The sequence below is a fragment of the Salvelinus alpinus genome, chromosome 22 (genome assembly GCF_045679555.1).
Source record: "Salvelinus alpinus chromosome 22, SLU_Salpinus.1, whole genome shotgun sequence".
NCBI lineage: Eukaryota > Metazoa > Chordata > Actinopteri > Salmoniformes > Salmonidae > Salvelinus > Salvelinus alpinus.
Genome location: NC_092107.1, coordinates 14,318,916 through 14,334,279, shown reverse-complemented (window position 1 = coordinate 14,334,279; position 15,364 = coordinate 14,318,916). Strand labels below are relative to the sequence as shown.

General features: G+C 44.5%; 1 protein-coding gene across 4 annotated transcripts in view; it reads left to right on the top strand.

Moving 5' to 3' along the window:
- The first annotated feature begins 658 nt into the window (after positions 1–658).
- Positions 659–15,364, top strand: part of LOC139549065 (ubiquitin carboxyl-terminal hydrolase 2-like) — a 32,400-nt gene continuing 17,694 nt past the window's right edge. For 2 of the 4 annotated variants that reach the window (XM_071359164.1, XM_071359167.1), the window contains exons 1-3: positions 1,892–1,983; positions 2,906–3,023; positions 8,563–9,356. In XM_071359164.1, the coding sequence (XP_071215265.1) occupies positions 8,607–9,356 (750 nt within the window). In that variant the 5' untranslated portion in view covers positions 1,892–1,983; positions 2,906–3,023; positions 8,563–8,606. Of the gene's footprint in view, positions 794–1,891; positions 1,984–2,905; positions 3,024–8,562; positions 9,357–15,364 lie in introns of those variants that run through there. The other 2 variants (XM_071359166.1, XM_071359165.1) reach the window with 2 other exon arrangements.

Here is a 15,364-nt window from a genome sequence, read left to right as displayed (position 1 = left end):
ATGCAGTGCCCAAGCCCAATTTATCTCATTGAACATTGCATTAAACATTTATTAAATATTTAATGGTGTTGTGTGTGTATATTATGTGGTATTGCTGAATTCCAAATCTAACATTTTGAAATGTCATAACCACTATGCTTATCGTTAACCATGACATCTATGAACATGGCTGTGGTTATTTGACCAGAGAGAGATAGTAGAAAATCTTTGTTGTGACGTAACAGGCGCTCATTATGACACAACGCTGCCCTCTTCTGGATTGTCGAGTTTTATCTTGATTATTTTTCCGAGCCGTGTGTGGTCTTGGCTACGAACAGCAATCAAGGAAAGGCAAGCCACTGGAGTCAGAGTGGGGTCTTACAACCCCACGGACGCAAGGGGATTTATGATAAAGAGATAATTGTTTGCAAGCAGTTGTGTGGGCAATGTCAGATCAGATGTGAACGTGAGTGTGCGGACCTGAATCAGTGTGGGGGTCTTTTTCTCTGTGTGCTGTTTACATCCGTCGCCAAGGTGATCGTAAGGGAGGCGGTCCTCTGGTTTTACGTTCGTGGACAGGAATAAACCAATCCACGACAGCTATTTGCTGAACTAACGTCACAGTTAAAGAGAAAGGTCTGTTACTTGGTCAGCTAAAAACTATTGAAATGCAAAGGCAGTGATATTTTATGTCTATCTATTTTATGTCAAATGTTATCGGTTCAGCATACCGATATTCAAAACTGTGGTCTAACGACGCCGGGGACGCTCTGCCAGTCGGACTGACAACAGACGGGATGATCTCAGAGTGGGGGTGAGTGAAGAATGCAGTGGCCACTGGCCAGTGGCTGCAGGCAAACCTTGGTACAGTTGATTTCTTGCCACTCTGATAGTTTATCTAAAATGTGTATGCTTCAATCTCTTAGTATGAATGCAGCTAAGCTAAAACTGGTGGTCTTGAGTCACAATCAGATGCTTAGCTAAAAAGAGACTCGTCCCGTATAAAAAAAATAAAATACACGCCCGCGCTCTGACTCGTTCGCGCGCACACTCTGCTAACAAGTTAGCTAGCCTAGCTAGCCAACTTGCTTGCCCTGGGACTGGTAGTGATATGTGGTTCTAGCCAATTGCTGCCGTATATAAACTCGGGGAGCTGCTAGCCCCTAGTGTATTGGCGGTTAGTCCATAAACTGTGCAAATTTATCACCCGTGAATCGAGATCATTTATCAATTTCGAAATCAGCCTAAAAAACTTCTGGCTGACTTTTTAGGTCGATATCGTAGAGGCTAGCTATCATTGAATTTGGCGCTGACAGTAGCTAACGTTAACTGTAACGTTACTGCTCCCTCGCCCCCGTACAGTACACCCACGCCCTTCCCTGCACTCAAAGTAGCTATCAGCCCAGGGTTTCAGTTTTCATCACTCAACTATCCATTATGTGATATGCATTTCAAACCAGACAGTGTAATATTGCGGAAGAGCTACCCCCATTCTTAAAACAGTCCTAACACAAGTTATGACAATAGCTGCCTGTTTGTATCCTAATTGTGTCATACACCCGTTCTAATATAAATATATTTAATATTTTTAATATAAACTAGCCATGGTTAGTTGTTGATAATCAATATGTAAATTAGTATTTTTCCACTTTTGGATGAAACTGGACATTTCACTGACTTCCATTCCTTGTAGGTTTACAATGAAAACACCTTTAGATAACAGAGAGAGCACATCCCAGTGGTTGCTGCTGGCCTACACAGCGTGGTCTATTCGTGGCCTATAAAAAACCGTAATGCTAATCCTTTAAGAGCAAATTGGAATGCCAATGAGTGTTGAGTGACCTGTGGAGGTCATAGGCAAGTGCTATATTTACCGTCTCTGTAACCTGATCTCTGGCATTCTGGATCACTGTGCTCATACAATCCCTCCCTGGCTCCTCTCACTCTGGGGCCACAGCCTCCTATGCAGCACCCTACCTTGCCTGTCCGCTTGATACGCCACCGGTGAGTCCCTTCACCAATTTACACTTTGTTTCCCTTTTACAAGGGTACCTTTCTGTTATTTTCCCTGCCAATCATTGTGTGTGGTATTGGCTGTTGGTAGCCTAGGCCTACTTTTTGTTCATTTTGCTTATCCATCTTTTGTTTTGTTGAAGAGACAAGGGATATTGTTTCTCCGAAAATCATCTTGAGACCTATTTATTAATTTGCAATTTTCTGTTGGCTGTGCTAGACCTATTCATTGAACTCGGGCTGTGCCAGTGTTGTGGGGACACAGGTCTGTTGGTATGGTGTGTTTGGACCATATTGGGATGCAAGTGCTGGATTATTAAACTACTCAACAAGTACAGAATTTCTGAAACAGGACTTTAAATAGGAAGGCAAAATCATTTTTCCTGAAACCATATTTTCAAGGAAGATCATTTTTGTGGATTTGACAACAAGCACTGAAGAATAGTCTGTAGTCATTATACATTTTTTTGTATTATAGCTGAACCTAAAATACTGAGAACTTGTTGACTGGAGGCCTGTGGTGAATGATCACTTAGACCTATTTCTGTGCCTGTCAAGTGATGCAGTTGATGAGGAGGCATGAGTTGTAGCCTAGGCTACTTTAGGCTTCCGTTAGATTGTTTTGTTATGGGATGTTTTGCTCCTCCCATAAATCAGTCATAGAGCAGTGTTGTTTTAATGCAATTCATTGAATTCTGTGTAAATTTAAGAGGATAATTGGACATTATAAAAGCAGTAATGTTATAAAATTCATGTTCTAAGCTCAATATCGATCTGCTAGCCTCATTGTATCCAACAAAGTCCATATTAGCTAGACTGCAAATCCATTACCTTAGTCATTTTCGCCCAGGTAATGTCCGCATGGCTATGTGATGTGTGTCTCTCATTGGATTGTGTCTCTGTCTCCCCACAGGTCTGATCAGTGAGAAGTCCCTGTGACTGTGAATGTGTCTGTCAGGTACATTAGGATGAGCGGGCCCCACTCTATCGCTGCCTGCGGGGACTGAGAGACACCGCTCTATACACAGCAGGTAATCATAAATGAACAAATACACGCACTGTCAGCAATCAGCATGCATCTCACAAATGCGATGAAAGGCAATACTTTCTCATTGGTACTGAAAACATGTTCAAAGGATGCAGTGGCTCCGACACTCACACAGACACAAGGCTTAAAGGGGCAATCAGCAGTTGCTACATCCATTTTTGGACTTATAAATGAATGATATGTACCCAATGATTGTTATTATATTGTCCCATCGCTGCAACTCCCTTACGGACTCAGGAGAGGCGAAGGACGCATGGCTCTCGACCTCCGAACACACCAAGTTGTCTGAGGAAACACCTCCAGCTGGCGACCAAAGTCAGCTTGCAGCAGCCCGGCCCGCAACAAGGAGTCGCTAGAGCGCAATGGGACAAGGAAATCTCAGCCAACCAAACTCTCCCATAACCCGGACAACGCAGGCCAATTGTGTGCCGGCTCATGGGTCTCCCAGTCACAGCTGGCTGTGACACAGCCTGGGATCGAACCTGGGTCTGTAGTGACATCTCTAGCACTGCAAGGCAGTGCCTTAGACCGCTGCGCCACTCGGGAGGCTGAAGAATATAACTGAAATGCCTCATGAGCTTAGTTCAACTGTCGTACCTCATCAGGACCCCAAATATAAGCTTGTTTGTAAACAAATTAAATGTAAACAAACAGTATATAGCCTCAAAACATGGTTAAAACTATAATTTTGATATTATCGGTGGTCGCACCTTGCATCCATAGCTCTGTCTATAAACCAACCCCACTTCTCAGCTTTTTGTCAAAACAGGGGTGGGGAAGACACTTTGTTATTGTTTCTACTGCCGATTGCCGCTTTAAAGGAGACACAACGTTTGAGTTGACTCTTTTCCTATAAGTATTCAGTACAGATCAACATTTTACACAGTGGCACAGAGCACAGATTGATGGTGTTTAAAATATTAATGATGTCTAATTGAGCTAATCTTTAGGCCAATGAATAAATGAATAAGGAATGAAATCACTTACAGCAGAGATTGGAGCATCAATCACACACACATACTGCCCTTTTGGTGTGTCACTTTTAGCTAATGCGCTCATCTGAGTTACAAACAGAAGAAAAGGGTTGTTGTTAATTGTGATATAACTAAGTAGGCCTATCTCTCAGCTGATATCAGAGTATAATCGTTACAAGCGTATGGTACACTGTAAAAAAAGCCAACTTAACCAATTTGCTCAATCAGCATTATTCTGTGAGCTGGGTAGACTTCCGAAGGACAGGAAATTGAGCTAATGTGTGAAAGTTTGCTCACAGTGAGCTCAATGTATAAAAACTTGTTGAGTCAAATTACAAATTCATCTTTGGAAGGTATGTTGGTTCAGCTTGGCTATATGCCCAAATGTTTAGCAAACTCACAATGCTATTGCAACTGGTTGCCTTGCAATTATACTTCGAATCAACAAACTCAGCTTGAAGTGAGCTGAATTTGAACAAGCTTGTTGTGTATGTTTTCTCAAAATCACTCAAAGCCATGCCCATCATTATCATATTTCACATCATATTTCCCATCATGCTCTATTGCAGGTTGCTTTTCACAATTGTTTATTTCAATACCTGTATTTTTGCATGTACATTGATTGGTTGAATAATCTTATGCAACACAAACATAAATAACATACATTTTTATAAACTAATCGAATCTGTCAGTAATTTGACTTAGGTAATCTCAATAATCAGTCTTCCTTACCCTGGTAGTCATTCTAAATGCAGGTGATTAAAAGCTCCAATTGTTGGATATTATGTTGAATTGTATGTTTGCTCAAGCTAAAATGTACATACAATTCAAATTCAAAATGTATGTTGGTTCAGCTATATGCCCAAATGTTGAGCAAACTCACAATCCTATTGCAGCTGGTTGCCTTGTAATTGTACGTTGAATCAATGTATTTTTTTTGTGCATTGCGTTCTGATGTAGACTAGGCTGGCATGGACAGTTTGGTGCGATTGCCGTTGGGCCGAGTTAGGGCTTTGGCGTCAGTGCAGCCCTCACAGACACGAGTCTCTTTATCTGCTCACATTTCAGGGTAAATATAGCTCCCCCTAAGATCCAACCAACAAGGTACATTACGTGCACTGATTTCTAACAGTATTCCTATGAGAATTTGGTTCTGTAAGGAGAGGACCTTATATGAACTCAGCAAAAAAAGAATAGTCCTCTCACTGTCAACTGCGTTTATTTTCAGCAAATTTAACATGTGTAAATATTTGTATTAACCATACAAGATTCAACAACTGAGACATAAACTGAACAAGTTCCACAGACATGTGACTAACAGAAATAAAATAATGTGTCCCTGAAGAAATGGGGCCATTCTGCTCGTTCTGTGCGTGATTTCCTGCAAGACAGGAATGTCAGTGTTCTGCCATGGCCAACGAAGAGAACGGATCTCAATCCCATTGAGCAGTTATGGGACCTGTTGGATCGGAGGGTGAGGGCTAGGGCCATTCCCCCCAGAAATGTCCGGGAACTTGCAGGTGCCTTGGTGGAAGAGTGGGGTAACATCTCACAGCAAGAACTGGCAAATCTGGTGCAGTCCATGAGGAGGAGATGCACTGCAGTACCTAATGCAGCTGGTGGCTACACCAGATACTGACTGTTACTTTTGATTTTGACCCCCCTTTGTTCAGGGACACATTATTCCATTTCTGTTAGTCGCATGTCTGTGGAACTTGTTCAGTTTATGTCTCAGTTGTTGAATCTTGTTATGTTCATACAAATATTTACACATGTTAAGTTTGCCGAAAATAAACACAGTTGACAGTGGGAGGACGTTTCTTTTTTTGCTGAGTTTATATATGATTATATGTTGTTATGGCACAGATACACAGGGATTGTGCATTTTAGGAGGTAAAAAAACACTGTAGACTTTCAGTATCTAAATCGGTGATGTGCCATAGCTAAGGTAGATAATAATATAGGCTAGTAGGTGAGGAGCATTATATTGCTAGCTAGCTTGTTTGAGTTACTGTGCCACACTGTCCTGTTATGGTGGCCTGTCTTGATCCCTCTCTGTCAGACTCACCTACTGGACTTTTTCACTTGTTTCAGTTGAGGCGCAGGCCTTGTGACTGTTTTGAAAGTGTCAGGCGATCTACTTCGCTATGAGAGCATGAGCATTTTGAAACCCTCTGCAGACCAGCGGCAGGCAGTGCTAGGTACCGCCCTGTCCACAGAACCCACAATTTGCGTTAGCACAACACTTGTCACCTGCCTCCCCTCCCAGCACTCCACAGAGAGTCCACGATGATCCGACATTCTAACATGCAATGTCACGTTGGGTGTAACATAGAGCGTTCCTGCGTCATCACACATTCTATAACCCCTGTTAAGCTGAGAGATCAGAATAACACAGTTGCACTGTCATAAGAGGGAGAAGTAGGGATGGACAGAATGTGTGAAAGAGTGGCTCAGTGTGAGGTTTCAGGGTTTAGGCCCTATTCAATTATATAGCCTACATCCGCTTGGGAATCACTGGATTTTCCAGGTAAAGATGGTAACAGGAATATATCGTCTTTGGGAATAAACTTGGATTAGGTCTATAGATTGAAAAGACTATCTGCTCTTTCTGTATGCTCAAGTAGAGTCCCATCTACTGGGCCCTAGGCTATAGCTAGATGGACCTTATATTTCTGCAGGGCAAGGGAATCAGGAAGTCAATGGGATCAGTGCAACACCTGCTTTGACACAGATTGTGTGGCGGTCAAATGATGCTTGTTGCCGTGTAGTCATGGAAACCACCGCTTAGTAGAGCCTTTGGGGAGGCTGAGATGCAGGGCAACCAGCAGATTTGTGTGTTTTTTGGTTTCAGAAGTGAATAACGTAATAGTGCTGTGCTGCAGTCATTTTACAAATCCCATGTCCATTTAGGCTGTACTCCCCATGGATGGATGTTGTTTGCGTCTCTTTTTTCAGGTGGTCGCCAGGCTCGCCTGAACTTGTCTCAGTTAGGGCCCTCATTTATTGGACGAGACACCTGCAGTAGCCTAAATTATTTTGTGTATGTTTATAGGGAGGGCAATTAGGAATGTGTGGAAGTAGTAGTCAGGGGTTACAAGTACAATCACTCTCTCTGGTTATTATTCAAATAGACATGTCCAGATTTGCCTTGCAGTGCAAATTGGCACTGTCACTGTTATTTTGTAGTGTGGTGGAGGTAGTGCTCTATGTTTGTTATCACCCGTTCTCTTTGTATTTGAAGACATTTCTATGTGGCCAAAGTTGATTCTGACCCTACTGTAGGTGGCCTGTTGCCACATGCCAGGTCTGCTCACGTGGACATCCGTTAGATCAGGGTTGCCTATTTCAACAACACACTAAGAGAGGTTGACTTTAAAACATGAATCCCAGGGCGAACAGAGAACCACAAACAAGGTATAGTATGTCAACCTACTCTAGGACCTAGGCTTTGTTCTAGTACTGCTGTTTTATTTGGAGACGGGGGGAGGAAGAAAAGAGATGAACAAAACAATAGTGATGCAGACTTGAGGTACTGGCCCATGTTTACAGCTTTTACAGTCCAGCCATCTTTGCGCAGGATACATGGTGAAATGGTAGGCCAGTTATACCCACATATCCACTGTGGTGTTTTGGTGAGAGCCTAAGCAAGGCTAGGTTGGGCATGGCCTAGCTAAACTAACCCAGCAGTAGTGCTCCAGAGCCTGAGCAGCCCGGCTGGGTCTAGCTAGCTGCACAGAGTATGTCTTTGCCTGGCTTCAGTGCTCTGCCTACTCCAGATCCATATGCTGAATTATTGATGCCCCTGTGGCCTGGAATGAGAGAGAGAGAGAGGAGGAGAGAGGAGATAGAGAGAGAGAGATTAAAGAAACAGGAGCCTCCCCCACTGAACCCAACACGGATTGACATCACCAGATACTTTTATTTATTCAGATGCTGCACTGCCTTGTGAACAAGAGCCCTGTCTCTCCTCGGGAACAGACTGTGCCACCAGAAACATTCGGTGCTTCGTTGACGGGGACTCTCCCATTACAGGATGCCCAGGGGTGCGTTCAGCCGGCCACAACGTTGTGCTGTGCAACCCATCGCTACGACAGTACATCACATTACCAAGCATCACTTTCCAGTTGGTTGCGTGAGCAGTGTTTCAGCGTTCTACTTCAGTTTGAATACTGATGACACAGCAGATATTGTGTTAATGTGTTCCAAGGAGGGTCACATGACGTTGCTTGTCGAATATCTGCATCCTGTACACGAGTAAAACCTCAGTCTCGAGCAATGAGCCATTCTATATTCAACCTGTTGATAAATAGTGCACCTATATGTTAAGAGTTGGACTTTGGCCTAGTGACCTTTGGCATCCTACCTCTCTTGTGATCAGATGAGACTAAGATGGAGCCGATCTGATATAAAATATAGAATTTAATTTAGTGGTTATAAAGATTCAAATGTTGCTAAATAAGTTTTCATTTTTGGAAATCAAGTTGTTCCCACTCACAGTCTGAAAATAGAAACGCACTGATTTCTGCTCTCTCCCTCGTCTTGCAGTCGATGCGGTCTTCCACCGCATCACCCGTGGCTGAGAATCCAGCATGTCTCGCGTCTCCACCACCGCCAAGCGCTACACCGGCTCCTCCTATACCAGTACCTATAGCTCCTATGGCTCCTCCCTGACGCCCTCCTCCCTCAGCTCCTACACCTCCGACCGGGACAGGCTGCCCTCCTACAGGAGCAATGCTGCCTCCTCCTCGGGCTACTCCTCCTCCAGCTACCTGAGCAGCGCCGCCAGCCGCGCCCGCAACTACAGCACCTCCTTGGAGCTCGACCGGGGCCGGCCCATTCCCCGCACTGACCTCCTGAGCAGCAGCAGCCGGCGCAGCGAGAGCCTGAGCCGCACCCCGGTGAAGACCTATGGCTCGTCGGGCCTGAGCGGCAGCTCCGGTTACACTGGCTACAGCAGCTACTCCTCTTCCACCACGCCCAGCCGCTCCAGCTACCTCTCCTCGTCGCCTGGCGCCTCCAGCATCTCCCTCACCCGCCGAAGGTCGTCGAGCCAGAGTGACCTGACGCGGGACCTGTCGTCCCTGGGCCTCAACGAGCCCACCTCCCCTTCCTCCTCCTCCAGCGCCCTGAGGGGTTACCGGAGCAGGGCCAGCGATGTGGCCGGCTCCTACAACAGCAGCCTGCAGAGCTCCAGCTATGGCCTGTCCCACAGCTCCACGCAGGAGGCCTTGAGCAGCAGCAGCTTGAAGAGCGGTGGTGGTAGCCGGTTCACCTCCTCCTATGAGAGGAGCGACAGCAGCAGCAACGGACGACCCAGCTCCCCCACCAGGGACTCCCCGGTAAGACCAATGTTCTTCTGTTTGCTTAACTTTTTGCTGTGTTCTCAGATTTAGATCTCAGACCACTGACATGACAGGCTGCCACCATGTGGGGGGGCTCATGGTCAGTACAGCTGCTCTGCACTGTTACTGTACAGTACTAAGGTCCTGTGTTGAGGAACACAGTCACTCACTGGCTTAGGGCAACAATAGGTGCATATGATGGGAACACTGTCACTCACTACATAGTATAAAGTAGGTCTTAGACAATTGTTTCAGTATTCATTCATTCATACAGTATTGATGTATAAAATGCCCCCATGTCAGCTATCTATATTAGGTCTATTTTCCATAAAAAAGGAAATTAATCTTACAGAGACAAGAACATGCTTAAAGAAATCTCCATGCCCCTGTATGTAAGATTGTAAACATGCCTGTTGCCATAGCTCACAGAAGGTCCTCAGAAATGCACTTTTTTTCCCTATTATGATGAATCAGGAAGTTCCTCAGTGAGGCCGTAGCTATAGCCCGGTCCCAGATCTGTTTGTGCTGTATTGCCAACTCCTATGGGTCCTGCATGTTTGACGTGACAATGACCATAGGGGTTGGCAAGGCACTGGGACCAAGCTAGCCAAAGAGGCTGTGCGTCTGTCTGTGTGTCACTAACTATGTTTCCATGAACTTGTCCAGGGATTTTTTTGTTGTCGACATTTAGAAAGTTGGCATAGAAAATAGATGCGACAATTGCCTGCTAGGGTGCGTGTCCATTTAACTATCTTGTGTAATGATGTCACACCAACAACCACAAATGACCCATTTAGGCAAATTGCACATTAATAAATTGGCGACAGCCAGTATGCCATCCCACCTATCATGTCTCAGGTAGACTGCGAAAGCCAGCGTGAATAAAATGCAGTAATTTACAAATATTTGCCATATTCTAATAATTCTCATGTGCCAACGTATCGCCATGGTCCGTGCCATAGTGAAACTTGCGCTTCTGTATATCTGAAACTTGCCAGGCAACCAGAAAAACAAGGCGAAGCAATTCAGGCCTTGAAAGTCAGGACAATCATTGTTCTGCAAAGAAACATATTTTTGTTGTTGAAAGAATCGATTTTGCAAGCAGTAGGCATGTAAAATGAAATGTGGACTGGAGCTTATAGTTACATGATTACATCACATGCCCTGCGTACCTTCAAAAGTATTCAGGAATCATCATTTATTCTGAAAAATGGGTCGAAAATAAAGTTAGACAAAAGAAAAATACACCCCTGTGGAACGGATAAAAATGTTGCAGATATTTAGAAAATGTCTCCTATATCCGCTGTTTCCATTAAACATGTCGCAATAAAAAAAAATCCGACATTGCTTTTGTCGAATAAGCCTGGGTCAATGGAAACCTGCTTACTGACTGTCAGAGAGGCAGGTGTACCATTGACTAGACTCCTTGTGTTCCCTCTGTGACGCATGGAGAGTAATGACATCTGGGGGAGTAGCTGGCCTGGCTATCCTCCTCTCCCTCTCCTTAGAGAGCGGAGTGTGAATTAACCCACTTACGGGATTAGCCCTGATTACTGACCACTGTGGGAAGGAGACGTAGGAGGACATTTGTTTCACAACCAGCCAAGCCGATCTCTTTGACAAGGCTGTTTTGTTGTTGGTGTGGAGCTGCTTTCGCAACATCTATCACAATTAGCGCAGGCAGGCAAAGAGGGTGTTGATGCGCTGTAATGAAACTCTTCAGTGAAGGATGCATCGAGGCTAACCGTTGTTTGCCACCATCTCTGAATTACCGAAGCCACTCGCAAGTGGTATGGCATGTTCTCTGTAATTAACAGTCACCAATCAATGAGGGAATGACTCTCCTGTACATGGAACAGTGGAGCTGGGTTGCCTATTGGGGCCAAGAGGTTGAGATTTTTCTCTTAATGTCACGAGAGAATTTCCTGAGCCCTGGGCTCGAATGTTCTCATCAAGTCATTTAAATTATCCTTCCTAATTCGTATAATGTTCCACCCGGACCGGTTTAGAGCAGGGAGTTTATACAGTAAATCCCCTTACCATGACAGGAGAGTAGGCAGGTGCCCAGAGCAGGTGAAGTAAGGACTAGGGGTGCATGTATGCCAACTTTGTCTGAGAACTGTGATTGCGCAGTATGGGGGGGGGGGGGGGTTGATTTAAGAGATAGGGGCTCAACTCAATCTTACTCTTGGAAAAGAGGTTTCTAACCGCAAGGGTCTTTCCTGGTTAAATAAAGGTTAGCATAAATAAATATCTGTGTTGAATCTTCGTCCCGACTGTCAGGCATGCCTGTGAGCTGAGTCACAACGGTTTGTCAGCTCATCCACTCCACGGGGTGCAAGGAAAGCCTTTGTTCTCGGGTATGAATCCGGAGGAGTTTTTATGGAGTCATGTTTTGAGGAACGTGTTGGGTCATGCCTCTGAGAAACCAGTCGGACCAGCAGCTTCTCATCAGAGCAGCTCTCTCCCAGGCTGAGTGATGGAAGGTCCGGATGGGAGAAGGGAGGTTGTGTAGGTCAAGTACACTGCAGTATTGATCGTTCTAGGAAGACAGATTTTTCTCTAAGAAGACATCTGATTATTCACCTCTCTCTCTCATTGATAAACAAGCTGTTGTGTTTAACACAAGCACCAAAAGACACCTGGCCTAACTGCTTACTTTAACCAGGTTTCCATCCATGAATTACCTGACGCATGAAAAAAGTCACGACAGGGCTGATGGAAAGAGGACATTTCGCTACAGTTTCATAATTGTCGATAAACTATTTGTTCTCCCGACATGGTGGGATCTTTTTGTCGGGTAGAATTAATTATGTGAGGTGGACACACCTTTATGCGCAAATATTGATATAATAAGCACCATGTCAAAGTAAACCTGGAGTTACGCGATGACATGTTGTGTGGTCCTCCCACTACGATTTGGGAAAGCATGCAGTTTATAAGGCTACAGATGAACTTTTTTGATGAACTTCACAGGGTGGTGAAAGTGAATGGTGATGAGCATGGTGCTTCTTTCCAGTAAATATCGAGAGTTTTATTCTGGTGACATGATGATTGATGCTTGGCTGCCGTTTGACAAATACAAATGATCTCGCTCTTATCCATGATAATCTCATCATCATGTAGGCTAGCCTACCCACACTGTATCTGCAAGCTGCTGGCTAGAGCGCAGGTGCCAAGACCAGTGTAACGCAACAGTTTTTGTGACAAAACCATCGGTAGAGTTGAAAATGCGATGCATTTTTTATTTAGTACATGAGAGCTTAACTGCAAAAGTTATTTACATGTGCACTACGTCATCACGCACAGTTGGATGGAAACGTCTCTTGTGGGAAAATGTTTTATATTCGCATGAAAATCTGTCGCCAAGTAGAGGGAAACCTAGCTAATGATACCAATCAATCAATGAAATGTATTTTTTTAAAGCCCTTTTCCCTTGTTAAGGTCAACAACATCATGAACTTTACCCAGTACCAGGACATTTTAGCCAAAAACCTGGTTGCCTCTGCCAGGAGGCTGAAACTTGGCCGCAAGTGGACTCCGGACTTGAACTCCATTGAAAACCTGTAGTTTGAATTGAAGAGGGCAGTCCATAAGTGCTGCCGAAGGATATCAAGGATCAGGAAAGATTCTGTATGGAGGAATGGTCTAAGATCCTTCCCAATGTGTTCTTTCAATCTCATAAAACATTTTAGAAAAAGGCTCAGTGTCGTTATCCTTGCAAGGAAGAGGGTGCTAGAGTATTGAACACAGGGGGGCTAATGGTCGGAGAACACCTTGGCCCCGTCCAAAGTTACCCCAGGACGGGGCAAAACATGCAGATATAACCCCACCCACTTTGCCAAAACACAGCCCCCACACCACTTAAAGAGCAACTGCCCCTAAAAAACAACTTCTCATTTAGAAAACAGCCTATGTGGCATCGATGTGAGTCAGAAACATTTATTCTACTGTCAAAATTGACTATAAAGTGAAAATAGGATAATTTTGAAAGTTTTGTGAGAATTGTGGTCGTGACTGCATCACAATGTAAATTAAGGTTGTGTTTGTTTCAATCCCGCCCATCTGCCCTCAGCTGGCAGCACACAAGTAATCATCAATTCGGGCTGCAGCTGCCTATGGGGCTAATTAGGACCATTGGTAAATTACACAATATACATGGGACAATATGTTAAAATTCCAATAGCTCCAAATTTCAATGACTTAAAAACCTCAAACCAATGATAAATTGTAGAAATTCATATACAAATATTAAAAGCATTTAATGAAAAAAATTAAAGGTGTTTAATCTGAAAATATTGTCTCATTTACGTTGTGTAATTTATTGGTGGTCCCTACCTAGCCCGGAGATAGACTATCCAAAATCAAACCAACTTTGCCACGGTCGCACACCAGCCAGCTGAAGCTAATTGGCAAAATAGTTTGGCTAATTCTTCCCACCTGCGAACACACACAAGAGACACCCACATCAAACCACACCCCAAAACAAACTCACGTTTGAATTCAGTCAGAGCCACTAGCATTTCTTAATGAACCACATCTAAAACGAGGCAAAATCCCCAAGTGCAGTCGCCCTTTAAGGGATATCAACAGACAATTTACTTACTACCCTGAGACAAGGCTGAGTATAGCCCACAAAGATCTCCCTCACCGCACGAGACTGAGGGAGCGCAAAACCGGACAGGACGGTTACGTCAGTAACTCAACCCACCCAAGGGAGTCGAATATAGCGGGAAAAGGCCTGGCATGACGAGATGTGCTCTGCTAGGGGTGGCATGGGAGAGCGCGAGCAAGCTAGTGACTCAGCCCCCATAAGAAGGTCAGAGGCAGAGAATCGCAGTGGAGAGTAGGGTGGTTCGTCACTCCAATGCCTTGCCATTCCACCTTCGCTCCCCTGGGCCAGACTATACTCAATCATAGGACCTACTGAAGAGAAGAGATGAGATGAGTCTTCAGTAAAGACGGAGACTGCCTCACTCACATGGATCGGCAGACCATTCCATAAAAGAGGAGCTCTAAAGGAGAAAGCCCTGCCAACAGCTGTTTGCTTAGAAATTATAGGAAGCAAGTCCATGCAATGCTTTGTAGGTTAACAGTCAAACCTTGAAATCAGCCCTTAACAGGAAGACGGTAGAGGCTAGCGCTGGAATAATACTGTATGATTCTAACAGCCGTGTTTTTCACTAGCTGACGTTTATTTAGCGCCTTATCCAGGTAGCCGGAGAGTAGAGCATTGCGTTAGTCTAATCTTGAAGTGGCAAAAGCATGGATTAGTTTTTCTGCATAATTTTGGGATAAAGTTTCTGATTTTTGCAACGTTGCGAAGATGGAAAAAAGCTGGTCTTGAAATATTTTTCATACGTTCGTCAAAAGAGAGATCAGTGTCCAGATTCAGAGAGTAACAACGAGGTTCTTCACAGATACTGATTCAAAGGTAAACTTAATGTGTTAGACTGTGATAGTTCCTAGTCAACTGAAACCGTTCCTAATTAAGAGCATCAGAGGTGGGTAGGATGACATGTGATTGGGTGTCACTGCCTGTGACTGTAGCAAGCAGCATTGTAAAATAGTCCTCAGTGCCTATTATACTGCGTGTCCTTAGGAGTCGATCCACATAGGCCTACTGCCTGGGATTTGTGTTCAGCCTCACAAAGCTGACTGACCGACGAGCCATGGGAAAACATTGTGAAGGAAATGTCCAGTTAGTCAAAACGAAGGCTTTTGTGACGCCATCCTGATCTCACGTCATGCCATTTTAGGTCATCCAGCCAGGCGCGGCCAGGCAAACGGTTTAATCCTGAAGCTCAGTGCTGCCTGCTCCAGCTGTTGCACACTACTCAGTGCCCTGGGTTGTATTCGTTAAGGCACACTGTAGCAAAATGTTCTGCAACGGAAAACGAAAATGAGCGTTTCTTATCAGTCAAGCTCAGGTACTCCCTCCCTAATTCAGTTAGTTTTCTTCCATTTGGAGCATAATGAATACGACCCCAAGACACAGCTCCTAG